The following is a 27,887-nucleotide window of genomic DNA, read 5'->3' as shown; positions in this document are numbered from 1 at the left end:
TATTAACTGAATGGAGGAAATGGGCAGGGCAGACAAGCAGCATGCAGGTTTTAGCACGACCAGAGTACTCAGAACACTAGATGGGATGAACTAAGCACCTGTCGTAATCTCTGATTTTGTAAGTTCGGTATATAGTTATTATCAGTGATTTAGGACACAATCCCTCAGCATGCCAAGCACTCCCCCTCACTTTTGCGTGAGTTGGGATTTAGTACTGCGTATGATTAAGCTAACATTTACTAGCCTTCTCACTTAGCTCCTTCATACAAATACTTAAATGGAGGAAGATTCTTTATATAAAAGACTTACCTATAGAGATATAAATACAAATGTCCATGCCCTGAAAAATTTTCCAGATTTAGTCCTGATGGAGGTGAGAAAATGGTCTGTTCCCCCTAAGAATATTATTAACCACAAAGCTACAAAGCCCCAGTAAGATTTTCCACGCGTGTAATACTTGCCTGCAGTAGGCACGTATCCCAGCGTGTGCTCCCAAGCCAGCGCGCTGGTTCCCGGTAGAGCACAGTCTCACATCCCCGGTAACCATCGGCTCAGTCTTAAAACACATTTTAAAAAGAAATCGCCTGCAGTTTTAAATTGAAGTCGGTGGCTGAGAAAATTCACTGTTCTGTTACCATTCCCGCTGCTGCAGTGAAGTTTCTGTGAGCTGGAGACTGCTGCCCCAGAGCCGGGAGCTCTCCCGGGGCATCCTCTCAAACCCGGCATCACCCTTTCCTGGAAGTGCAGGAATAGGGAGCCCAGTGCACATGTAAATTATACAACAAAACCCTATTTCCCCACGAAGGAGAGGAAGGTACAGTGACGTACGGGTGTCGGTTACGTCCCTCTGAGCGCTGCAGGGAGGTGCTGACGGTGACGAGCCCTGCCTGAACACTGTTTCATAGAATCATAGAATCGTTAAGGTTGGAAAAGACCCTTAAGATCATCGAGTCCAACCATTAACCTATCACTGCCAAGCCCACCACTAAACCATGTCCTCGTTTGAATAGACCCCAAAACTCTCTGCGCAGATACTTATGCTTCTGTACCCCCAACACCGCTGCACCCCCAGCAGCAAGAGGGTCTCTCCACACAGATGACCAGCTCCGGCAGCATTAGGAATTAAACTTGCATTGCTCCTTCGATTTAAGTTTCAGCTCCTGTAATGGAGCAGTCTTCAAACGAAACTTAAAAAGTGACAAAAGCAGAAGGTAATTCTTTAAACCATCGTCCACCTACAGAACCAGTGGCTAAAGGTCAAAGAACGAGTAGGAACCGCTCTGGCAGCGGCCGGCCGCTTCGCAGCCTCCTGGCCGCGCGTTATCGGCCCTGTGCCCCGGGAGGGGGGGGTCAGCCTGCCCGCCCCCAGCGTCGCTCCTCGGAGGCGCTGGCCCCGCTGCCCTGCCGGGGCGGGCCGGGGTCGCTCCGCTGCAGGGCCAGCGGCCGCCGTGGGCGAGGGCCTGGCTGGCTGGGGGTCCCAGCCTGTGCCGGCCCTGCTCCCATTCTCACGGGCCCGGGCGCCGGCGGGTGTTGGGCCTGGCCGGGGGCCCCGGGCCCCGCCGCCCTCTCCGGCACGTTGCGTGCACCAGGCCCCGCTGCCTCTGCAGGGCCCGTGCGTGGGCCAGGCCCCGCTGCGGGTCGGGCCCCGTTCCCGGCCCCGCTGCCTGTCGGTCCCGCAGCCCCCACGGCGGGGCCTTCCCCCAAACACGGCGATGCCGGGCGGGGGCCGGGGCCCGCCGGCGGCTGCCGCGGCGGGGGGGGCGGCGGGCCGCGCCAACAGAGGCCGGGGGGGTGGGGGGAGGCATCAAGCCCCGCCAGCGGCGCCTCCCCCGCGCCGGCAGCCAGTGGGCGCGCCGAGCCGGCCGCTCAGACCATCGGCATCTCCTCATTGGCCACGCCCCGCGCGCTCGGCCTGATTGGTCACGCCCCCCCGCCGCGTTCCCTTGGAGAGCCAATGGGAGCGGCGCAGGGCCGGGCCCGGGAGGGGCGGGGTCGGAGGCGGGTGACCTGAGGTAACCCCTCGCATCACACCACCGCGCTGGCGGCGCCGGGCGCGGGGGCGGGGCCGGGGCCGCGCGGTGAACGGGGAGGGGGGGGCCGCGCCCCCGCCAGCTCCGCTGCCCAGCGCCAGGCCGGGGGCCCGCCGCGCCTCCGCAGCGCCCGGCACCCTGAGGTGAGCGCCCCGCTCCGCCGGGCCCGCCGCCGGCTGCGGGGCTCGGGAGCCCGCGCGATGAAGGGTCGGAGGGACGCGTGTGGAGCGGGCGGCGCCGGGGCCGGGGGGAGCGCGGGCCGCGCCGCGCCGCGCTGCGCCGTGCCGCGCCGTGCTGCCGGCTTTGCCAGCGCCCGCCGTGCTCCGGGGCTGCCGGCCGCCCGGGTCCGCCTTCGGCCGGGGCGCGGCCCGGAGCGGTCCCGCTCCGCACGCGGAGGGCGGGAAGGGGGCTTCCAGCCGCGGGGATGCGGCGCGGGCGGGCGCCCGGCGCGGAGCCGCTGCTGCCGGCCGGAAGAGCCGCCCGCTGTCCGCCCGGTGCCGCGGGGCGGCGGGAAGGCCGCCGGAGAGCCGCCGTGCCGCGGCAGGGGCGTGGGGTGCCCGTCCGCTGCTGGGCTGTGGCCTGGCGGGGCTCCCCCCGCCCCCGCCGGACCCGGCGGGCGCCTCGGCTGCTGCTCCAGCGCGGAGCAACAAGTGGGTTGTGGCTTTGCCTTGTGCGAGCGAGTTAATTCACAAAAAAATAAAATCGAGCGCGTTGGAGCCGCCAAATCAGCGTAGGACTGGAACGTGGGGCGCTCGGTTTGCCAGCTTAGGCATCCCTCTTCTTTATTGTCAGCCTTCTTCCGTCTCTGATGGGTTTTCAGGATCTTAAGGGAAGAATTTGGGGCCTGGTTTTTCAGAGGGGCTGAAAGGAGCCCTGGGAATGCCTTCTGGAAGGTGCTGCGGGGTGCTTAAAAGTAATAAAGTCGTAAAAGCAGATCTGCAGCAGAACAAATTATTATTCTTGTCTCTCCTTTCGTGGTGCCTCCTAAATCTTCTTGAGAAAGTTTTAAAATGAAATATACGACGTTAAAAAAAAAAATCCAAAGTAAAATTGTAGTCTGTTCCAATTTAGCAGGTTGTGGATACTCAGCAAACCATTTAAGTGATGCCAAATTCTCTCAGACAGTGGGATTTAGACACAGTCTTGAGTGTTGCAGCAAACTAGAATAGCTGTAAATACAAGCTTTTTTTAATTTTTCTGTTCTTTTTTCAGACATATTTTACCTGAGGAGACCTAGGAAGCATATATTCCACTTTTATATTTAGCTTTATGTGTCTGAAAGCTAACTCCTAGCCTGTGGACATATAGTTTGTGAAGTACCTTCCAATACATTAGAAGCAAAAGAAGTTTGCGGGGTATTTGATATTTGCTGAGAATGTTTTAGGATCGGAAGTGAAGCAATGCCCAATTATTAACCAGGAGGCATGGCTTGGGTGGAGCAGAGCTTGAATAGCGGCCCACCGATTGCGTAGAGATACAGGCCGGCCACGTTTTGAGACCAAGCGAGTCTTAAAATGCAGCGGCAGCTGGCCTGACAGAACAGCTCAGGTAAGGAGCTCTGCAGGTAAATGGTTTGATGCTTGGTGGCCTGGCTTGCTGCAAAAATCGTCTCTTTGCCCTCTCCTGATCTGGAAACTCACTTCCAGTCCTGGTATAGGTGAGCATGTTGCTGATTTTTTTATGTTCAGTAAAAGCAATTAAGTAGTCAACGTGTTACGCAGATACCATCTAGTTTTACTTTGTTTTTACCTTTTTTGTTCCTGTGTTTTCTATTACCTGTGTTCATTCAGTTAGGGTGGTGAAAATACACATCCATTTTATTGTTTTAAAATTATTTGTGTTGATTAGCAATACCACAGATCCCTGGGCTTTGAACAGGAGACCTTTAAATAAAACTTGTTTTGTTTATTTCCTTTTTATATGACTTATCAATATTGTAGAGGCACTATTCCGAGTCTTTGAAAGAACCTACAACTCATTTTCACTGAAATAATAATGTTCTTTTCAGTAGTGTAATTATCTTCAAAATGGGGTGGTTTGAGAAAACTAGAAAACTTAATTTCCAGCTGACATTATGTAAGTTTCATGCCTAGGTGTATTTTATAATAATAAAAATGATCTTAAAGTGAAACTGTTGTAAAACTTCTAAAGTCTGATATTTTTACATGTGCATTTCACTATCAAGCCAAAAATTTTACTAATGGTAGTAGTAGAGCTGTGGAGAAGTTAATTGGGTTTAGTTTCACCTCAGGCAAACCCAGGTACGTTACTTTTTGAATTTGGGTTGCAGAGTTTTCATTGCTTGTAGCGTGAACATGATTTGGGTCTTAAATACCTTGATGTCTGCAGAGCTGGGGAGTTATGAAAGTGCTGTGTATCTTCAGACCTCTGGTGTGAGCTGATTTCTTCAGGAGGAGGGAGGACAGCGTGGCTCAGGTTCTGTAAAGATTCGACTGTGATTAAATATCTTTACGTAACTGAGGAGGCTCAGAGTGCATGATGTTACCCGTTCTTAAATCTTTGCAGGATCAAATTCGCAATCTCTATCCTTCTGTAAATTACAGGGTTTTTTTCAGTCTCTCTACAAAAGTTAGCCTGTTTGACAGCTACTGACACCTGCAAAAATAAGAAGTGTAGGGGCTGTATATAATTAAGGATCCAGACAATTTTGGTGTTTAGGGTCTAGTTCAACATCATTAAAACAAACAGTACATCTGCAATGGTTAGTGGTACACGAACGTTGTCTTGGTGGTCAGCTGAATTCAGGATGTTTGTTAGAAACTATGGCCGCTACGTTTCGGACAGCAAATACGACATGCAGAGGTTTGGTGAGACTTGCGCATTCTGTTTGCAGCATTGAAAGCAAAAGGCTTCTGTGAGGAGATCTCTGAGAAAGTCTGCATTTTATTTGACCTCAGACAATGCTGAAATTCATTTAAATATGAATAAAGAATTTGAGCGTGCTGAGAACAAGCTGAGCTTATGTCTAATTCAGTGCAATGTTGAGTTACCAGCTGATTGCAAAACATTAGTGGAACTCATGACTTTGGGACTGGACTACAAGGGGTTGGAAGTGTGTTGGTAAATGGACTTGAATGGGGCTTCATGGATAACTGACTGCTTTTGAACGGAGTTGTGCAAACAGGGTGTTCAAATCGAGTTATTCGAGCGTGGCATTGGGAATCAGGAGCCTTGGCACTGGTTTGGTGCTTTCTCATGGAGTATTTGAGTGAAACGCTTCACTGCCTGTTCCTCTGTTTCCTTCTCTGCTTAGAAAAAAAAAAAAAGCCTTGAAACTTGCTTATTAACGTATAAGTTCTTGAAATTAGAAAAAGTTTTTCTTCATGAAGAAAGGGTTGAAGTTAGTTTGGCTGTATCCCAGATTCTTCAGCGCTGATAACCGTGCCAACAGTAAATCCGTCTGGATGAAATTCTCTAGGAGTGATCTGATGCCAGGATAAATATACACATAAACATTGCCTTCATGTTTATATGCACAAACAAAATTTGATTAAACTTTGTGCTATCTGAGCTATAAGTCCTGCCCGAGCATCTCAGTTAAAGAAATCCTCCTCTATGGTTTAGTTTCTGCACATCACAGGTAGGTATGCCGACTTTACAGTCATGCTTCCCCTTCTTCTCCATCTCTACGCTCAAACAAGGCAGATCGATCCACCCTTGTAATGCCTGGGTCCGACAGATATTTGCGGCTTTTCAGTCATAAAATGGTTAAGTAGGTCTCTGTAAAATGAACTGCCCATGGCCCCAGTGAAACTGGAGTTTGTGGGAGTAGTGATGTCAACACAGGGTTTGATCTAAATAATTCAGTCAAGTACATTCATGGTAAAAGTGCATAAGCCAGTTGGATCAGTTTTTAATTCTCAGTTACTGATGAAAAGAAAGAGCATGGTGTTTAAGGATTGCACTGTCTGTAAATTACTTGTCTGTGCTCCAATTAAAACTACTATCATGTCCTATTTGTGTTATAACATGGTCCGGTTTTGCTAAGGTACCGGATGAAAGCTGTCATGTTCATATCAAACCAATTATGCTGCATCCCTGTACTTGGCATAACATGGCTATAATTAGCAGGACTGACGAGGTTTTCCCACCGGTTTAGGATGTCAATGTGGCGTGAGAGTTAAGGGTATGAAAACAGTCCTTTCTGCGTAGCGAAGTACCTCTTGGGAGAATGGGGCCCTGAGATAAATGTCCCCTCGTCTCGTCCTTGTCTGTATTGCTGTATCACACTTTGTTTTACACATAAACTATTGAGTTTTTTCGTGTAAAAATATGGTATGTCAGCTGTGTCTTCTAGCCACCAGTTTTTCACGAGATTTCTAATGATCATTGAAATTTACTCCTGACCATCAAATTCAGCTGAAGTCAGCCAGCAGATTCAGAAGTTGACAGAGGAAAAAAAGTTTGACCTAAGCAGAGAGCACTGGCCCAAAGCGTAGTTTCTTTTGGAAACAAGACTAAAATATATGTGGGATGATCAGGTGTATGCTAACACATCTCTCAGAAGTTGCCACAACGGTGGACTAGCAGGAGGTGCCACGGGTTGGCCATTGCAGTTTCAGTTCCCAGTTTGCTCTGTGACCCGGAGCAAGCGATCTAGTCTGTTTTGTACCTGTGTTTTCTTCATGACAGGTTTGTGTTCAAAGATTGGTATAGTTGGGAAAACACACACAGAGTATTGTTCTTCATAATAATAATATTTACTTGGTAATTCTTTTCTTTTCCAGTTCGTTTTGGAAGTGGATAACTGCTCAGATTGCAAGAATAACAAGAGGTTAGTGCATTCTTAATTTTATAATGATGTGATTTCCAGCTATGTGTAGTTATCATCTAAGCGCATCGAAGTCAGGCAGAGCAGGGCATATCAAATGTTTATTCCCTGTCCCACCTGTCTTTGTGCTGTGAGGTGCTCCTTTGTTTTCTCCATCTGTCATGCTCTTTCTCAGTTGAATTTATTATTTTTTTAATTTTGAAGAAAATGTGTTCATTCCCTGTTGGAACAACACTGATTTTTGATACTCAGAGTTCCCTATATTAAGAGATTCTTCTCTCTCTATGTAATGATTTTTTTAATAGAAAATGGAGACCAGAACTTCTGTATTTTCCTCTGACAATTGTAAATCATGCCACTAAGTTTCAATATTTTACCATAAAGTAGATACTATCCCCTAATGGACGTGGATGATCTGGGACCAAGAGGTTAAAGTCAGGGTGAAGTTACAGAAGATGGCTGAGCCAGTCTGACAGCTCACTGCTGCTAAAAAGGGGAGGTTTTGCTTCGGTCCCCATCATTCGTTACCAGTATCTTCCCATCCCCTCCCTTTGCTGCTCTGATTCCACCCGCTAACCTCGCAGGAAATTATCTTGTTTTCTGGGTTAGAGTTCTGGTGATTTTGTTGAATCAGATCAGAGGGTGGTCTGGCAAGCACCAGAGCTGGTGGGGAGCAGGCAATGTGAGCACAGAGCTAGGGTGGAGAAGGGACGAGGTAGGTGTGAATGGAGTGGGACCTTTCCCTTTGACAGTGGTGGGTTGTTAGATTTGTTAAAGTCATCCTGGCGGTGGCTTATCCTCAGACTTGAACGAGCTTTGAAGACTGAAGTCTTCCTAAAGTTTGATCTTTTCAGGTTAAGGATAAAGCAGATGGCACAACGGTATGTGGAAGAAGCTGCTTAAAATTAATTGCTGCTTGTGTTATACCTGTTATGTGTATAGAGAACTCTTATAAAATTGTTTTTTATAAGATATACAGTTAATCCTGTAGTTGTTCCAGAGTCTGTGGATGCTTCTCTAAGTGAAAACTTCAAAATTAGTCACTTTGCCTCAGTTAAAACTTTTCATGCCATTAAGCCCAAAAGTAGCAGTTCTGGCTTGAGATGTGCTTGAGCTCTTGGCGTGGGAAGCTGACATCATATTTTAAGGAGGCAAACTATATGTTCAGATTGTTCTTTTTCTCTTGCCCAAGTGTCTGCTCGAGGTGGGCTCGTGTGCTGAACAGATCTTAGGTCTTGCCTAGCCCTGCCTGGCTAGCAGGCTGCTGGCCGTTACGCTGTATCTGCTTCCCAGTGGGTCAGCTCAGATTCCTAAAAGAATCCTAAGAAACATGAGGTCTTCTGAAAAAATGTAAGAGAGAATGTGTCTTGTACCTGGCAAGGCCTGGGAAAAGGGCGTTTTTGACCAATCAAATCCATCATTTGAATAGCAGTAAATAATGCTGTGTGCAGTACCTAGCACGATGAGTCCCAGCGTTCAGGTGCTGTTGAAATACGCATTTTTGATCACAGAATGGCTGAGGTTGGAAGGGCCTATGGAGATCATATAGTCCAACCCCCTGCTTAGGCAGGGTCAGCTAGAGCGGGCTGCCCAGGACAACCAGTCAGGTTTTAAATGTCACCAATAACTAACTAACCAAAGAAGAACAGTAAAACAAAAATACTGGATTTTTAGTCATGCCTTTGTATGTGATTTTTTTTTTTTTCCTTTTAAGTGACTACTGCAGCTTTGTCTAAACTAGCAGGTTCTGCAACAGATCAGAATGACCAGCTGCTTTGATCTCATAGTCCTTGGGCAAACAGAAAAGTCAATGATTATAGCAGAAGTAACTATTCTTGATTGTGGATTCCTATCTGGGTTCAGCTATGGTGTTTTAACATTGCATTTTCTATCAGAAGTGAACCTTGCTTTGTCCTCTTCTTTGTTCTGCAATAGCAGGTATTAACCTCAGGTTTTGTTTTTCTGCTTTCTTTTGCCCCTTACAGTGCTGAGAGCCCAATTTGTAGGAGCCATGGAAGAGTCTTCCCAACCCACTAAACCCCTGGAGATGAACCCTCACTCTCGCTTTATTATTGGCTCCGTGTCAGAGGATAACTCAGAAGATGAGACGAGCTCCTTGGTGAAACTTGATCTGCTAGAGGAGAAAGAGAGGTCTTTGTCGCCTGCGTCTGTCTGCTCGGATTCCCTTTCAGATCTAGGACTTCCTAATGCTCAGGATGGCTTGGCGAGCCATATGAGGTATGGATAAAATGTCAAATCCAGTCTTCAGTCTTTTTACCCCATCCCTTCCAAAGATTCAACTTTATATCTGGGTTCTGAGTTTGGGTTCAAATGTTTTTATTGTGTCAAGACATCTTCTGGCATTCTGTTTCAAAATGACCTCTTGTATGTTTACCTGAATCAAAACCTTCTATTTATTATTGGTTTTAAGGAAATACCTATGCCTAAATTCCTCAAGCACTTTTCAGACATCTCAGCTGTTGAGTGTTATGGTGGGCTTGCTTATACTGCCTGTCTCTTGTCCCGGCTTTCAGAAAATTGAAATGTGTTGGCTGAGAACTTTAAAGTTTTCACTTGTGTGTGTCTTTTAGATGGGCTATGTTTGTTGAGAACAAGGATGTTATTTGTTTATTTTGTCTTTGTGTGGCATTTGATGCTTTATGTGTAGCCAAAGAATTGGTAGTACCCCTGGGTAAGATCAGTGGCCCCGTATTGCTTGGAATACTTTTGTTTTGGATAGAAAAAATTTTGTTTATGGTTAAAGAAAAGATTGTTATCCTGCAAAGTGGTGATAAGCCAAGACTTAGTATGGTAGCTGCTGCTTGTAGCTCAGGGAGATGTTGGTGTCACAGCTGGGAGAAGGGCTGTTTCACTCCTAATTCTTTGTGGCTGAAATGATCTATCAGGTTGGGCTTTTGAGATCGTGTCGTTAATATTTTCTTGTCAAAAGGCCCCTTTATTTTTATGGTGTTGCTGAGTTGCATACCACTGCAGGATGTACCCATAGGGATTTTCTCTGTTATAGGCTAGGTATCTTGCACTTTTCAGTGTGTGTAGAGATCACAGTTTCTCAGTGTCTCACTCTTCCATGTCCCCTTCATTTGTTTCCCATGTTCCAGGAGGTCTGGTGCCCAGACCTGTACGCAGTACTGTACCTGAGGCCTTGTCAGTGCTGGGTAGAGTGAGGAGGTGTGCGTGGGGAGCAGCAGTCCACGAACAATCACCACGCTGAATGTTGATGAAGTTATTTTTCCCTACGTGTAATATTTGCACTTGTCACTACTGAATTGCAGCAGCTCATTTCAGGTTACTTTGCCACCTTGTCAAATTCCTTTAGAATTAGATTCTTGATTCCAAAGCATCTTCAGTCATTCCTAGTTTGATGGTAAGCTCATAACTGATAAATTTAAAAAGAAAATGTTAAACAGTGTTGGTGTTGGAATGGATCCTTACCAAAGCCCTGCTTCTTACATCCTTCCAGTTTAACAGAACAGTTCCTCACCATCGTCTGAATTTCCGACTACCCCTCAGTTGTTTCATGTATACTTGTCCTATTTATGAAAACATAGATTTGGACAGTGTTAAAAGTCTTCCTAACATCCAAATTTACTGCAGCAATTCACAGTCCCCTGTTTGCAAGCCTTTTTAGCATGTAAGGAAGGAAATGCATTTTTGTTTAGGAAAGATTTGTCCTTGACATCTTCCAGCTGGATGTAACGTACTACCTTTTTGTCTGCTAGTTCCTTACAGGTAGGTTTGTGATTGTTTGTTCTGGTGCCTTTCAGCCTCAGGTTCTCCCAGCAGATCCTGCCAGTGGTCAGAAGTCAATCTAGAAGAGCCTCCTCTTGAGCTGCTCTTTCTGCCTGCCTTTTTAAAAGGTGTCGTCCCATTCCAGGAACGTACAGGACAGTCTGAATCCCACTATAGTGAGGGATTGTTCAGTAAAAACTAGCTTCACTTCGTTGCTTTTGAAGAAATAGTTGGTTCCAAAAAGGCTTCTGGCTTTTACTGACCAGCAGTAGATGTTTATATGCCCAGCTTGTTCTTTCCTTTTTCCTTTCAGCTTGTTCTTTTGTTTTGTTGGTTTCTTTGCTTGTGCAGATGAAGGAATTTTAATCTGTCCTTTTATTGGTGGCTCCCTTCCCACTTGAGGGAGACAGCCTCTGAAAACAAATACTAGCAGACTCTTTGGGTTCAGGCAGAAGGGGGATAGTAGTCCATACTTTACAGGGTTGTTATGGTCATACTGACGGACATGTTTAGCCAGCTGGTGCTAATATAACAGATACAAAATCTTAAAGCAAATTTAAAGGGGATTACCTTTCCAAGGACTGCCAGTTATAATAATTTGGCAGCACAAAAGGTAATTTTGAAGCAGGAAAAGATCTAGCCCTGTAACTATATATATCTTAGGAACAGAAGAAATTGGATGAACACATAACCATTAGTGTGGAAACAGACAATAGGAGAGCAAGAAAATGAAGCAACTTCTGGGACACTGCTTGGCATCAGAGAGCTATAATGTAATAGGTGTGCAACCTTGAGAACCTCTGTTGTAACGTGCTTACTTTGGCACTACCTTTTGAGGGTACTCGACTTTCTGTTAAATTGGGGAGAAATGCCAATTCAAATAAAAAAAGTTACAGCATTATAGTCTGTTTTTCTGTGATAAAAGAAAGATGTATTGAAAGAGTTTTCAAGGATGGTAGTCTCTTTCGTCCAAAGATTTCCAAATAATGTTTACAGATGGAGAAACTGAGACAAAGACAAGTTCAACAACTTGCCTGAAGTCACTTTGTGACAGTGAATTAATGAAACACAGGTATTCTTGCTTCCAGCTTCCTTTTGGTAATCACAAAGGTACAACACTCTCTAAAGTGACAAAGATAAATTCACGGGGAGTTCTGTACAGTTTGACTAATGGGTCCAACAAGGAACGTACCTTTTTGAAGAAGTTGCCAAAAATCTTTCCATTTGCCCGTTAGTTTCACCCAGGAAATTTTGGTCAGCTAAGCACAGAGATAGCTTGTGTTTGAGGTGAGGGGCTTTGCTGCAGAGAAGTCCTTCTCAGGGAACCATTATGTCTAAAATCCAGAATTTAGTTAGCTGAAAAAGGGTTTGTGAGTGTACCTGAACTATCCTTTTACCTCTTCGTAGAGCATGTTGGGTAGTAAGTCTGCTGCTCTGATGGCTAGAGAAAAGAGGTTTCTTCTTACAGCACAGGAGAGCTGGAAAGGAGGGTTGTCAGCCATCTGATCGAGTCGTTTTTTCCTCTCATACTCTAGGTCACTGAAGTTTAGACAGTAAAACTTCCTTTGTCCTCTAAACTCCATTTTGTTGCTTTGTGGAGGTTGACTGTAAGACTGTCTAATCCATCCTATAATACTCTGTGCCAGTGAATGTTTGTACCTTTTGTGCAACAGCTGTTCCAGTGCTTATCTTGACACCCCGAGCAGATTTTCACCCCTCTGAGGAACACTATGTCAATATTAAAATGACTTTGATAATTAGAAGTGCTCTTCCTTGGTCATCAGCTCTCATGGACTGTTCTGTTCGTGCTATTTTATAGCAAACAAACCCATTTAAGTAGAGGCCAAATTAACTGTCTTTGTGAAAGATGCTCGAGCCTCTGATGCCCCGATGGGAGTCTCATGGCAGTTGTGCCTCGCATCACATCTGATCGTCTGAGAGCCTCTCTTCCTGTAGTAGCAGGCATTGCTGCTTCTCTCCTGCTCCTAGACCCCCGGAAAAAGCGACAGGCATTGCCAGTTCATGAAGCGTAGATGTTTCAGTAGACTGTTTGGCATATGCTCAGTACCTGAGATCTGCAGGTCTCCTGTCTGAGCTGGAAAACATTGCCGAGAGCCTTATCGTCTGACGGGGTTGTGGTGTCTAATCGATAAATCCTGACCCAGCTATGGGTGGTCTGTATGCCAACTCATGTTTCTTCATTTGAGCATGCAGAGCGTGTGTGTGCCGTGTTGTTCCATCTATCACCTTATTGATCTTGTTGAGTGTTTATGCTGTTGCTAAAGACAGTCTTGCTGGGACAGGTTGTACAATATAGGCTTCCGTACCACTAGAGATCTATGAAGACCTCTGGTTGTGCCAGTTGGCTACTACTTTATAGGATTGCGAAAGCCATGCTCTGATAACGAACTTTAAATTGGTGTGTGGTACATCAGCCAGCGCTTAACAGACATTGTGTGTTGGCAGAGTAACTGTGCACATTAAATGTTCTGATGCTTTTCTTGCTTGTGGTTGTGCTTTATTTAAAGAGTATCAGTAATAAAAATCATGTAAATGTCCTCCTCACTCTCTTAGTTGTAGCACCTAGCATTGGAAACAAGTGTTCTTAAAGAAAATATTCGACTTGTGTACAGTCTACATCAACAAAATTTACTCTTTGTTGCATTTTGCACTTTTAGATAATAAAACCAAGCATACTATTTTTTCTTAATTTTTTTGCTTCCAAGCATAATTGTGTTGTCTTTGAGTTCAGAAATTTCCATCAGCACTTCCAACCGAAGGCAGTAGTCCTGTCGGGGTACAGTTTTTGCTTGTTGTGTAGTGAGCTGTTAGACAGTTGCTATGCTCCTGTCTGAAGTTTTAGTGGTGGATTAAGTAACTTCTCTATGAATGCCACTTGGAGAGTACTTTGGGTCTGTTTGTTTTGTTTAATAAATTGTTTTTGGCTATTGCTAAATTTAATTCCTCGCTTCAAAGATGGTATCTTGTATCAAATTCTTGTTTAAAATAGAATAAATCCTGCATGTCTTCTGGTATTCATACATCAGGGCTCTGGTTTCATGAGCAATGAAATGGATGTACGAAGTCACCTGACAGTCCATTTGCATCAACTGAAAGCCAAATTTTTGGAAGTAGCTCAGCTGTTGCCTCTGATATTAAGCCCACAGAGACTTTAGTCCTTAGCAGCTAACGGTATTTGGCCTTCTCAGTAAATAGTCTCAATAAAATATTGAGATGCTTAAGAAGAACTAATCATCTATTAAAGTAATTTTGGAAGAACACCTCGATTTTAGTCTGGACGGTAGCGTGTTGAGTGCTCCCAGCCTGGCACTGGGACAGGGTGCCTGCTTAGAAACCAGTCGTAGAGTGATTGCACAGAGTACTAAAAGAAATAAAGGATCTTTTTGAGCTTGTTTTGAATTTTAAAAAATTCCTTTCCAGTCCAACTGTTTGTGGTTAGGAGATTACACTGTAGAGCATTGATCTTGTAAAATTACAAGTGCCGCTGTAATTTTATGCACAAACGTGTGCGTAGAAGTACAAGTATGCTTTAGTGTCTGCAAGGCTGATGCTTTCACTGCCGTGTCTGAGACTGGCCCAGCTGTATCAAAAAGCATTTCTCCTTTGCTGAACTGATTCCTTCCCCTTCCAGGCTTTCTGCATACTGCTGGCTGTGGGGCCGCTGCTGGAGCTGAAGGCTCCTCCTCTTGCTCTGCTGTCTGTGCTATCAGTTGCTATGGTGCTGCTGAGGTTTTTTTGTGTAGGGTGACTTGCATGGGTTTGCATCTCGCAGACCAGAAGGCCGTTAATGAAACTGGAATTGCGTCCTGCTTGCTGAGACGTTTTCCTTTGCATATGATCAATCGCTGTTGGCTCAGCAGATGGGGAGAGTGATGCTGTCGCGTGTTTCTGCGAGTTGCTGAAATAAAGCTGTGCATCTTCAAGGAAGCCCTGCCAAAACAAAGCATTTAGTTCCCTTTTGTTACCTCTACTGCCAGTGAGTGATGTGATTTATATCTTGAACTTCATCCACCTGGAGTGAAAAGTTGAATTTCCTCCTGTATCTGTTGAAAAAGAGGAAGCTTGTAAGATGTTTTGGATTGCTAGGTGTTTCTGGTTATACTGATAACCTGTGAATTGCAAGTTTTTTCTTCTCTGAAAGCTACTCTGTTTAGTGAACAAATACACTTTAAAGGACTTTTCATCTGCATACCTCTCAAAAGTAGCATTCTTCGTATTGTGGTGTAACAGATTGTCCTGGTGATCAACCACACAAATGTTTTGCTCCCTTTGACCTCAGTTAAGATGGGAAACGTCATCTCTAAATTCAGTAATTTGTAGGGAGATGTTGCAAAGATAAGCTGGCTGAGATACCACAGCAGCGACAGTGTCTCCTACTTGTTTACTTATCTGGTATTTCTAATTGAAAGATAACGAAGTATACTTTGTCCCTATCAGAATACTTTAGGGCCCCCTCCTGTATTTTGCTGGATGCCCTTGCTTTTCACCCAGCCTGGGACAGGTAGCAAAGGCCTTCAAAGACAAGTGCTTTTGCAGAGTCCCCTTGCAGCCTAGCGCTTGTATCTTCAGTGGCTGCGGGAGAAGCTGTCGATGAATGTAGGCTTGCAACAAATCTGGGAAAAGAGGAAGAGTCATTAAACCTGTTTTAAGTAGGGAAAGCAAAGAATCTCCAGGCTAGGGAATAACTTGGATCTCTTGACTCCGTATCGTAACTCTCTCTCTGTAAAACTAGTAGCTGAATTGGGCTGCACCGTGCTTTCTGTACAGGATTCCCTTACACGAGGCAAAACCTCTTTCAGTGATAAATTTTATGCAAAACTCCCCCACCTACCCCCATAATTCTGGTTGTTAAAAAAGATACATTCTCTAGTTCATGCAGACCAGATCTGTTCAACACTTGAACTTTGTCAAAGAGCACTAGGAAGGCTCCTTGCCAAAGGCTTCAATTCTGCTCTCTTCTCACTTGCAGAACTGTCTTTCACTGTTGTGGTTATTAACTTTTATCTTGGTGGCAGGGCTTGACCTGGAGAGCGTTAGGCTCTTGCTCCAGGAACATGTGGAATTTTGTACTTCACGAGGATGTAAAAGTAAAGATCTTTCAGTACTTTGTGGTTTTAGGAACTGGAGTACGGATATCAATTCGATTTAAATTTGGCTATTTATTTGGATTGACATTTGGATTTACTGGGTATTTTTGAGGGGTGAAAATTTGGTGCTATGGGTCTAAGTGGGAAGGACATGATGAAGAAATGGGTTCTGAAAGATAACTTTGAAGGCGAAGGAAGGGACTTGGAGCGTGCAGGAGGCTAGAGGCTTGTCGAACATGAGACTCTCAAAGTTGAGTGCAGAATACCTTGGAAGGAGCAGTCGGAAGGAATGGGTCACAGGGTATGTTGAAGAGCCTGAGGAGTGAAGTGGTTTTCATCATAGTAGATAAGAGTGTGTGATCCAGAAGACCTCGGTGAGCTTTAAATCATCAGGTTCCCTCCCATAATAACGGCTGTGATGTTGCTTTGGAACTTGCAGGGAACACCAGTGATGCGGTGTGTGCATCCCGTGGGTATAGTCCAGTTTAAAATGCATGTGGCATGGCAGCTAAAAAGCCAGGTATGTGGTTTAGGGAAAGAAAATATCTGACAAACAAGTGTCTCAGCACTTAAAATCCGCATCCATTGCAGCTGTTGGTACTTGGTTATTTGAGAGGAATCCCAGCAGCTTGTGCCAGTCTGGGCTGTGTAGTTTTGGAACCAAAGTTACTGCTTTAGGCTAAAGACCTGCCTCGATGGCTGTTCAAAGTCTGCCTTAGCATGGAAGTGAAGTTATTTAGCCAGGGGGTAGGGAGAGGGCTGGTTTTGGGTTTCATGCTGCATCCTTTATTTAATTTCCTGAAACCCTTAGGCTCAATCCTTTGTCAGAGCTGAGTTGAGTTTCTTTTTATTTTTTGATTTTTAGGTTGAAGCACTGATTTCCAGCAGTGTCTGCATTCAGGCCAACTCTTCTGTCTCTTTAAAACAGCAGGCAAAAACTCTCTTTGAATAAGTCCAGATTGCTGCCTACCAGTGCCTATTACCTGAAACATAGTGAACCATTTACTCCAGCTGCAGAATTCTGCATTGCTTGCTGGGCTTACATATACGCTTGCTCTTTCTCTCTGCCTTTTTGGGAACTAGGTTGCCAGGGCAGATCTAAAACCGGAGCAGATCTTACAGATGCTTCAACTGGCTTGAGTCTTTCTGCCCAGATCAGATATATCTTCACATCAGTGCTTACATATTTACAAAACATAAAGCCCAAATTGATGACAGCTGCCCTCTCTCCGCACCCTTTACAGGCCTAATCCGGGGGGGGATCCTTTCTCGGGGGGGTGCGTGTGCGTGTATGTATGTGCTGCAGTCTCCTTAAGGCTGCCTTTCAAACAAGCCAGCTAATGCATCACTGCCTTTGGAATAAACTGCTACGTCACTGATAGCACTTGGCATGTTACAGTGCTGGGATCAATGCAGGCTCCTAGCTGCGATGTGCGTCAGGTATGTGTCTGTAATGAATGCTTTTTTTCTTGGAGGCTAGAACAGAAGAGAAGCGCACAGGCTTTCCTTTTGTCTGACAGCAGGCCTAGGGTCTAAAGAGGGGGATGGTTTTCATACGATATTTGCCATTTGGGTTCCGAGTAGTATTATGTTTAGGAAAGGAGCTTTGTAGTGTGTTTGTGTTTGATGGTAAGTATTTTAGCAGAATGACACATCCTTGTGTAGCATATTTTTGTAGGGATGTTGCAGCAAATCGTGTCCATTGATTTCAGAGCAGTGAATTCAGCTGGTAGAAGGCACAATGAATATTTTTAACCAATGCTGAAGCTGCTGCTCTAACATCAAGCTGTGTGTAGCTGTAGGATTTGTTTCCTTGCAGCTACAATGGTCAGAAGCTGTTTGAATTGGGGGCTGTGGGTGGGGTTTTTTGGAGCACAGGCAAATATTTGGGAAACAGTTTCACAAAAACTGAAAAATAAAATTTCAGCTATACTGTGTATAAATTTTAGTCTCAAATCAGGATCAAAAACTGAGGAAATCTAATGGAACAATAGATTGTGCAAGTATTTTATTTTGAAAATGATAGAATATACCATTTTCTACATGAAATGCATATCCAGTAGAGTCACTGAATGTCTGTTGGGTTTTGCTGGTCTTACACAGTGATGACCAGCAGGGAAAGCGACACAGATTTTATCGAGCAGAGGCTGTAGGTTCCCTGTTCTCTACCCTTACGATGGCTTGTTTGGAACTGGTGAAGTGGTGGGTTTGTGGTAGCCTCCCTGCAGGGATGAAGGGAAGGAGGAGCCTGGAGAACCTGGGAGAGCAGGCTGCCATGGCCGGAGTCCTGCCTGCCGGGGTGTGGGACCCCGAGTTCACTGGGGCGGGCTGGGCGCGGGGATCTGTGCCACGCCTGGGGAAGCGGTGTGGTGTGAGGCCTCTCAAGATGGAGCCAGCGCTGGAAAGTATTTGAAGACAAGTTGCTTTTTCTTACACACTTCTGTTTTAAAATGAATTAAATGGGAAGTTTCTGGTGTACTTCATAGTTGGGTAGTTTGAGTAGTTCTTCAAAGAGGAAGCAAAGGCCGACAGGTGAGAGGGGCATTTAGTTATTAGGTAGATCTATAATGTTGGGGTTTTTTTCATTTGTTTAATCTCTGCTCTTTCCCTGGTATCTCTTGTCTCCGCTGTCTGGTGAAGGGATTTATTTCCACTGTGACTGCGTTCTTCACTGCCACAGTGTGTCGCTGTCCCCTTTACCCTTCTGCTGACAATGCTTGAAGAAATTGGATCCGCACAGAATTGTTTGTCTGCACTTTATCAGACACACGGCACTTGCTGTTGGTCCTTGCTCCTATCGCCGCTCCTATCGCCTGCACTATTCTTAGTTCCCTGTCTCCTGCAGTGACCTCACCTTACCCTTCAGGGCTCAAGGTTGCATGCTGTCATCACGTTCATGTGACACTTTTCCTCTGGGTACTTGTTCCTTCTTTTTGAGTGATCCCCTCCTGGGTGATTGTGCGGCTTTTGGTCAGACTCTGGGAATGCACGTGCATCACATAAAAGCTGTGCTACCTGGATATGGCCATACACCAGGACAGATCCAAATGTCGCGAAATTTAGAAATGTAATCCAGTTGCTGTGTCTAGTTCCAGTCCAGGTTTCATCATCGCTGTATTGCTTCTATCATTGCCCTTGCTTATCCTTTCCCTACCCCCAAATTTGCAATTTATGTTTTTGCATGTGCTTGATACTGAGTAAACATTCCTCCTTTCTCCCATGATGTTGGGACCCTGCAGTACTGTAGCACTTTGCTTGTGAGGATATTTATTCTTATAGCACTTGGAGTGACCTCATCTCCATTTTATAGGTGGAAAAATGGAGGCACAGAAAACTTAAGTGACTTGTCCAGGGTCTCCCAGCTTCCCAGCTGGTGTCCAGTGTGATCTGTTGTCTCATGTCTGGGTCACCGCTGTGCTCTGTGTGCCTTTACGAGCTGTGCATCCGAATTTCTTCTCTGTAGCCCTGGAAATGCTTTCCTTGTCATCTCCCCACCCACCGTGAAAGTCTGATATTAAATCCTACAAGTCGATTGAATTCTTCGGGCTAACCGGCCCCCGTAGCTGCTCCTTTCTTCTCGCAAAGCTAGCTGCTGAGGAGGTGCTGGCCCGCTCCCGGCGCAGTTGTGTGGCCAGCGGTGCAGGGTTCCTCTGGATGCTGACGGAGCACGTGGGGAAGCTGTGCGGTCTCCCCTTCCTCGTGTGACCCCCGGTGTGGGCAGCGTGAACGGGGGCTGACCCTTGCTGCGAGCAGCCACCGCGCGTCGTGTGGGCTGCAGCAGCGGTGCTGTGCGTTAAGCCTCATTACGTAACCTGGAGATCATTTTCTCTCTTTCCTGATCAGCTGCTTTCCTCTGAATGCAGAAGAGGGAAGCTGCTACCCTCTCTGTGCATGCTGCGTCACAGGAAGAGTGACAGAGAGAGAGAGGGGTGGTGGAAAGCAAGGGACAAAGGTTAAAAGATTGAAGCAATCTGGGAAGTGCCACTGCTTCAAGGAGAACCGCGTGAGTGCAAGAGGCTCTTTGCAGCTTTCTCCTGCTGGCTTTTGAGCTGCAGTATTGGAAAACATAAAATAGCAGCAGCTGTACTAGACGAGTCATAAGCAAGCCCGAATCTGTTAATTCCTTCACTGAGACAGCATGGAGGATTCTGCAGAGCAGAGTCAAGAAATGAGATATCACATGCTGCAAAGGTAAGAATTACAGATGTGATTGTCTCATCGTAGCAGCAGCTGTCTTGGACTGGGGCAGTTGGGCACTCTGTACTGGAAATGCATACTGATATTTTTCCGTGTTAATTTTATCCTCTGAAACCTCGCAAGTGACTGCGAGGTATCTGTGCATGCAGTCTATAAGAAAGATGCTAGAATACATCTTAGTTGGGGAATCAGTGTTAAAGTTTGAGATTCTGCACGACTTCTAACCTCTATAAACTGAAGGATAGATGAGCATTTTGAAAGTTCCTATGTAACAGAACACTGCAGTTGTGACCTGGTGATTAATAGGGATGACTGTTACTAACTCAGCATTTATTCTGTTTTGTTTAGAGTTCGGTGTTCTTTCTTCCTTGCTGCCCAACTTCTGCCTCATCTTACCCTGCAAAAAGGAAAAATCTCTCCTGTTTTGATTATAATGTGCAGCCTGTTTTTGTTAGTAAATAAACTTAATGTTCTTGGTATGCTTACTGTCACAAATTAAACAGAACTATACTTGCTTATAAACAAGTGTTTGTGCATTATTCTGGATGATGAACCTCTGGGTTTGTTGATATTTTACCTGTAGCAGTATCTTTGTTTGTGTAGTAATTTCAACTTGGCAGGATAGTTCATATTCATATGTGTTCACAGATTCTGACCCCAAGATTTTTATCTTTTTTTTCTATTTTTGTTGAGACTGCTCTCAATAAACCTGCAATGAATAAACCTGTCTCACTTGTTGGACTATGCTCCTTCCTTGCCATGCCGTAGATTCTGACCCTCTTTAATGACATAAATTTAGTAGAAATTCAACCTTAACTACTCTTTTTCTTGCCTGTTGGTTCCTGTCCTTGATTTCCTGAGCTGAGGTTATCACAGAGCACTTGTGAACTCTTGCTGATAGGGGCAAGTTTTAAGTTCAACGATGATGTCTATCTTGGAAAGTGCAGCTTGCTGGAAGAAGGGAAAGTACACAGGGAGAAAACCTCCACACACTTAACTCCTTCTTATGCCCTTCTCCGGGTATCAGCTAGCAGCTCTTCTTTGAGACAAGTTACTAGACTTGGATGTATTGGGGTCTGACCTAGTACAGCCATTTATATGTCCCAGAATATCACTGGGAGGTAGGCATCTGTGTTTTTTAGCATGCTTTAAAGTCACCCTATTGATCTTGTTTTTCCTGTTACCTTTACTTCTTCTGCTTTTGGCTTCATGGATTGCTTCAAAGTCTCTTTCATTGTGCTTAGAACAGATTTTCGCTTCCTAGTTAAGCTCAACATTTGCAAGACTATCAAGTTCTCTACCAGCACGGCCATTTGTCATGGGAATATCTCACGTGTGGGAGAGAAGGATTGATGTGTTAATGCAGAACACAGGATCTGAATTTCAAGTGCTGTAAATACGCTTTCTTGCTGTTCTGGAAATCCTCACAAAGTCAGGGTTGTGCCGCAGTAGGATGTCACAGCCACAGTAGATGGTGCGCACGAAGGCGGAGAGGCAGGGAAGGATCCGCTCCATCCTGTGTGTGGCAGATAAACATGTCTGCGTGTCAGAGCTGGGCACTGATCTTGCCTTACCTGAAAGATCGTCTTTCATTCTAGTACAATTCTTGGTTGTTTTTTACCAGGATTTGGCATATACCTTTTTGAAGAGGTTGTGCTAGATGATACGGGTCAAGATCCTTTTTGTTAATGTGTACTGCAAAGCACAGCGTAGACGGTGTTAGTATCGTGATCGTTCATAGGAAAGATGGGTAAGAGAAGAATCTGGATTTAAACCAGATACTAGCTACAGGTTGTTCAAGGCTTCTTTCATCAACGATTTTTTTAGTCAAAATACTGGTCTGTGGTGTTACTGTGCTCCTGATGAAGAATTAAGGAGGGTCTGCATTCCAGATGGGTAAATCATCATAGGCCATAACGTGTTTATGAGGGAACGTGAGGGGGAATCTGTGTGTTTCCTCTCAGGCTGTCACCAAGCTCCTCTGGCAGCAGCTCGGGCAAGCCGGGATGCTCCAAACCTCACACGGGGCAGTGAACTTCACAGGTACACCTGCCCTTGGTGGCTGTGTTTAAAAGGAGACCTCTAGACGTTGTACGTGACTTGGCTTGTCCTTGGGTTGGTTTTCCCTTCATGCCCTCCCCCAGCGATTCCCGTCACTTTCTGCCGCGTCCCATCCCATTTCCCAGTGGAGTTGCTCAATGGTATCAGTGCTTCAGCAGCTGATTAGGCCAGAGGTTCCTGACGGTTTCCTATGGCCAAAGGGCAGCCAGCAGGGCCCGCCTGGCCCTGGGACAGATGCTGCCAGTTACACAGCTGCTCCCGTGGCACTGACCCCCTTGGTTCCAGTTGGGTCTTTCCACAGCATTGAGTAGTTTTTTAAATACCTTCCCAGTATTCCTTCCTACAGAAAAGTTCTGTAATCCTGCGTGGTGGCAGGTGTCGGGACTTCAGTGTGTTCGTGGGAAAGGAACCTGTTAAGAAAAGCACACTAAATACAGTCAGAAAAATGGGTAAACTGGGGGGTGACCCAAGAGGTAAAGCTTCAGGGGCTTTAAAATAACAAGTATCTTGTTATTGCTGCAGTCATGCTACACTATGGTAGATGCGTGGTGCAAAGAGTAGGTCTTTGCTTTTCTATTGAGTTTCCTCTCACAATTTCAGCTTTGTAAATTTTAGCAAATCAACACCTGTAGTGCTTGCATAAGCAACAGGTGATTTATCCATGTGTCACTTCTGAGGCAGCTGAAGCATAAGAAAGGGAAGCAACTGTCCCATTCCCTTACAGAAAGACGGTGGCAAAGCCCAGGGTTGATCTTGTCAGACACAAAGTTGGCTTTCACTGCTTGTAGTAGAAGTAACGTGATTAATTTGTCCTCTAGCTCTGAGAACTTCTGAGGAAGATATTTAAGACTGGATGGTAGAAAATTCTTGTAAAATGATAGCAGAGTCTCTCATTTACACCTGGAGACTTATTTGCTCTGGTTCCCAAGTAGGATTTCTTTATGGAGTCTCATCGTAGTAGCTTGTTTCACCCAAGCCAGAAAACGTTGTTGTCATTTCCCAGTTTTCCTAGATGAATCGAAAGCAACGTGGTGGAGTACCGTTGTTCTGTGTTGGGCAGCAATAGACAATGAATGTATTTTTACCTATTTATATGTTAGCATAACCAGAACTTCCCCAGATAACCTGGCTTTTGCAGAGAGGTAACTGAAAGGTATTGAAAAGCCAAAGTCATCCTTGTAAAATCTGAGGACGAGGCGCTGCAGTGGTCTGGAGGCAAGGAGTGATTCCGCTTGTCTGCTTAGGGAACACGGTCAAGGGGAACTTTACAAGTTATTCACATATCCTCTTCTATTTGTGTATGTCTGCACTGCCAAGTTGCTTTTTTCTGTCTCCCACAAATCTGCTTAGGCCCAGTATGTCTGGTTTACACCTTGTAAAGCAAGGCCGGGACAGGAAGAAAGTTGACGTGCAGCGGGATTTCACGGTGGCTTCTCCAGCAGAGTTTGTTACTCGTTTTGGAGGGAATAAAGTTATTGAAAAGGTAAGTTACTGACCTTTTTGACTTCAACATATTGCATTTCGTTCCCTTCTCTTGAGCTATGACTTCTCTCTGTATAAGGCTGTACATTGCAGATATCAAAATATTAATATTCCTGAATTTGAAAGTTGTACTTCTGCCTGTAATCATTGTGTTTCCATTTTATTTTATAAATGATAAATAAGCATCCCATTGTTTTAACTTGGTGTGACAGGAAAAAAAAATTGAGTGAGCTAGAGCACTTCTGCTGATACAGAATGATTTATAGACAGATATAACAAAAATAGACTGGAAAAAAACACTAAGAAATGTATTTTAAAATACATAATAATTTAATGGACGAGGTCTCTCCCTTTCAGGTATCGAATGTTTTAGCCGCTCGTTATGCCTATTCTCATGTGTCCTTCTGCTCTTTAATCCAAACAAAGCATAATACATTAAAATCTTTATGGTCGAGCAAGAGCTGATTTCTGAATTGACTGATGGGCCATTAAATGTTCATGCTGAATTGATTACTGGCTAACGAAACTGCACAGCCCCAAAATTGGACGAAGAGTTTGCAGAGAAAAAAATGTTTTCATTATCATTTAGTGTTTTGTGCTACTTAGAGTCTATCATCTCATCCCTGCTTCTAATATACTCAGGTCCTGATAGCAAATAATGGCATTGCAGCGGTGAAATGCATGAGATCCATCCGACGCTGGTCCTATGAGATGTTTCGAAATGAGCGGGCAATCAGATTTGTTGTCATGGTGACTCCCGAGGATCTGAAAGCAAACGCAGGTGAGCTGTAAAGAGCGTGAAGGTGCACAACTGTCTCCTTGCACAGACCTGTGCGCCCACAAGGATGCAAGAAGTTGAATGTATGTCCGCTGCGTCACGTACCATTCTGTCAAGTAACAGATTTTTCTGGGAGGAGATGAAGTACTTCCAGTACCGTAGATTTAGGGAGTTTTAGACCCAAGTGCTGTTTATTAGATTTGCAGTCTCAATGAAACCTTCTTTGTGTTGGCAGAGTATATTAAAATGGCAGATCACTACGTCCCAGTTCCAGGAGGACCGAACAACAACAACTATGCAAACGTGGAACTCATTCTTGATATTGCTAAGCGGATTCCAGTGCAGGTGAGAAGTGTCAAAGATGATAGTTTTCAAAACAGGAGGTGACACTAAGCAATCTTCTCTCCTTAAATAACGAGTTGTATCTGGGGAAAAAGACAGGTCAAAGAAATGGAAACTACAAGCCTATACGAGCATCAAAAGGCAATGCATGTTACAATGCATGGATTTCCCAGTATGAGTATCTGCAGGAGACAGCAGGTTCCCTTCACCCTTTCACTTCCCTACACTTAGTTCTGCTTCAACAGCTTGCTTCAGCCGCCTTGTTCGACTTGTCTACGAGTTGCAAGACACTAGCCCTTTAAACTAAGCATGCCATGTAGTTCAGGAGGCTGGTCTGGCTTATGAATGTTGTGAGGCTGTTTTCAGTGAGGAAAAGAAAGACTTGAGTATCTGCATGCTTTCTATTTCTGCTTACTTTCTTGTTTTACTAAAACAACGAGTGAATTATGTTATTTTCTTCTGCAGGCTGTATGGGCTGGCTGGGGCCACGCATCTGAGAACCCTAAACTACCAGAACTTCTCCACAAAAATGGGATTGCTTTCATGGGTGAGGATATATACTTCTGATCTAATGTCTAGTCCTTATTTTAAGGTGGGTGGTTTTAGTGAGATAGAAGATCCTGGCTCTAAAAGAGAGCCATGAGGTATGGTTTGCAAGTGCGAGATTGATGATACGTTCTTTACAGTAATCAGAGCAACAGAATATGCTGTCTAAAAGCATAGTTTTTCCAATCGTCGAGGCTAACAAAACTAGGTAAGGTTTGGATATATGCTGGGAAATAGTTCTTGTATGGGAGAAGTGGCGAGTTCTCCAGCATGTCTTTGAATATTGTGAGATACAAAATCAGAAAAGATTCCTTTTAAAGGAGATTGTTTGAAAACCTGAATGTCCCTGTTGTCATTTTAAAGAGGATGTTTGTAGTTTGGTTTCATGGAAAGTGGAGTTCTACATGGACAATACATGAAGTTTGTGGTCTAGTTAGCAGTGTAGTTAACCAAGTGCTGGAGATGTTGCAGTAGCCTTATCTCCTGAACCACGTGGACCTGAATATTGGATATATGGTTTTGGACACGGGCTGTGTTTAAAACTAAAGATGGCCTTGTGATAAAAGTCATGGTCTGAACATACCCTGGGGAGAGTTGTGTCATGTTCTGACTTCTAGCAGATCTTTTTATCTGTAATATCTTCAGCCATAACCACAGAAGTACTCTAGACCTTTGGAGCTGTATTTTAATTCCAGTTTAAATGTCTTACCAATCGTACACTACAGTCCCATGCAAACCACATTTCCAGTAAAATCAGGACACTGAATTATTATTCCAGTAGCATATGATGAGCACACCTAATACCAGTTACTGCCAATCCCTTTGAGAGCAGGCCCAGCTTGAGGACACATGGACAGAGAGTGGTGCTTGCAAGCTGAGTGTGCCAGGGCTTCTTTAACAGGATGGGCACTTAACAAGCTCTTGCGATGTGTCTGTGGTTGTGTTGCTGTAGTTTCAATTGCCCTTTCTTCCTCCTTGGTCCAAAGTACTCTAGTCTGTTTGGTTTTAGTTTCCTGGCTGATAGAGTTCATGCTCTCTGTTTCAGTTCAGAAATGTTGATTTATACCAGTTGAGATGTGGCATGCAGCAACCCTGCTAAGAGTGTTTATTTATCCCTCTTGCATGGAACCTAAATCAGACTTCTGGCCATTTCCCTAACATCTGATATCTCTTGTGTCTCCCTCATGCATCATTTTTGCTCTTTGCAGGTCCTCCAAGCCAAGCGATGTGGGCCTTAGGAGATAAAATTGCTTCTTCAATAGTGGCTCAGACTGCCGGCATTCCAACTCTTCCTTGGAGTGGCAGTGGTAAGAAGGAAATTGCTGTGTTTGTCAAGATAATTTTAATCTTTTTTTCTTCAACACATCTAATCTTTAAGAAGTGTCTGTGCACAGAAAGGCATGCGAAGAGATGTTCCATCTGTTTAGGGTTTCAAATTCGTATTATCTGAGGCTTAGACATAGTGACTACGATATAAATGGATATGTCAGGCAAAATTTACATGTTGTGTAATGTGCTGTTAGTCTAACAAACAGCAGAGCTGTAATATCTGGTATTTCTGCAGCCTCTACTTTTCTAGCGTGTAGTTTTGGAGCACGCAGTCAATACTCTGCTTCCATGGATGCTCTGTACAGTTTCAAAAGACAGTAAATAACTTGTTTCTCAGAATTGCACAAGGTAAATGAAGCAGGATATAATTTGTTGGATGAAAAGATCTACTCCCCAGAAAACGGAGAAGTCTGTTTACATTCTGCATTCTCTCTTTTGTAAATGCTTCCAGACTGGTTCCTTGTGGAACTGCGACTGCTGTTTGTTTCGCCAGTGTCTGATGTGCGAGTTCTCACTGAGCCTTGCAGCAGAATGAGCTAAGAAGATAATGCTTGTATTTCAGGTCTTCGAGTGGATTGGCAGGAAAATGATCTTCAGAAGCGTATCTTGAATGTTCCTCAGGAACTGTATGAAAAAGGCTATGTGAAGGACGCAGATGATGGACTGCGGGTAGGTGGCTGGTATTTTGAAGGTATTTGAAGTCTTGCTGCATGCACACCCGGAGGAAGCTAGAGGTTTAATTTATTTTTAGTGGGAGTACAAACTAGAACTAGACTGTCAGCCTCACAGAACTGAGTCTTGGAAATTGGAAAGTGATCTTTCACATCTAATCTTTGGGCCCAGCCTGCAGAATTAGGTGAGAATTAGGAGAAAGAGATAAATATGGGAACAAAGTTGTATTTCATTAAGGACTCTCTTCTGGTTTTTGTTTAATGCAGGAAGAAGGTGTTTTTAATAAAAGACCCATGACCTCATACTTGGTTTCATCTTTTGTTAAGTTTTCCTTTGAGAAAGATTTCTAGAATAGGAAACATTCCTGGCACAATACAGGGTTTGGGAATTTTCCTTTGTGAAGAGACGGGGTGGGGTATATGATTTTTCCATGTTACCCAGCTTAATGTTTTTCTGTATTACGAAAAAGCTTGTCTGTGAGTTGGTAAATTTAATGGCATGAAGTACTGACAGAAGATTTTGTGATGACTTTGAGAGGCTAGAGTTCTCTGTAGTCACAAAATCACTGCTGATTTTTCCAACCCCAGGCACCCTCTCAGACTGGAATATTTGGTTTCTATCCCCCTATTCTATGTCTTGGTTGCTAAATAGAGTCAGACATGGAAGCTTGGACACAAATCGACAGGGAAATAATGATCTTTTCAACTTTATTCTGCTAACTTTTTGTACTTGCCCATGTTTTTCTGCCCATCTTGATCAGGCTGCTGAGGAGGTTGGCTACCCTGTCATGATCAAGGCTT

General features: G+C 44.6%; 1 protein-coding gene across 1 annotated transcript in view; it reads left to right on the top strand.

Annotated features, from left to right (window-relative positions):
* Window positions 1-27,887, top strand: part of ACACA (acetyl-CoA carboxylase alpha) — a 142,696-nt gene that overhangs the window by 1,044 nt on the left and 113,765 nt on the right. The window contains exons 2-10 of the mRNA XM_082328122.1: window positions 6,779-6,825; window positions 8,808-9,060; window positions 23,289-23,421; window positions 24,063-24,201; window positions 24,434-24,543; window positions 25,006-25,087; window positions 26,295-26,393; window positions 26,978-27,084; window positions 27,848-27,883. Of these exons, the coding sequence (XP_082184248.1) occupies window positions 8,834-9,060; window positions 23,289-23,421; window positions 24,063-24,201; window positions 24,434-24,543; window positions 25,006-25,087; window positions 26,295-26,393; window positions 26,978-27,084; window positions 27,848-27,883 (933 nt within the window). The 5' untranslated portion in view covers window positions 6,779-6,825; window positions 8,808-8,833. The remainder of the gene's footprint in view (window positions 1-6,778; window positions 6,826-8,807; window positions 9,061-23,288; window positions 23,422-24,062; window positions 24,202-24,433; window positions 24,544-25,005; window positions 25,088-26,294; window positions 26,394-26,977; window positions 27,085-27,847; window positions 27,884-27,887) is intronic.

This window comes from Platalea leucorodia, assembly GCF_965183815.1.
Source record: "Platalea leucorodia genome assembly, chromosome: 16".
NCBI lineage: Eukaryota > Metazoa > Chordata > Aves > Pelecaniformes > Threskiornithidae > Platalea > Platalea leucorodia.
Note: the sequence above shows the minus strand (reverse complement) of the source record. Positions and strands in the feature narration are given on the sequence as shown.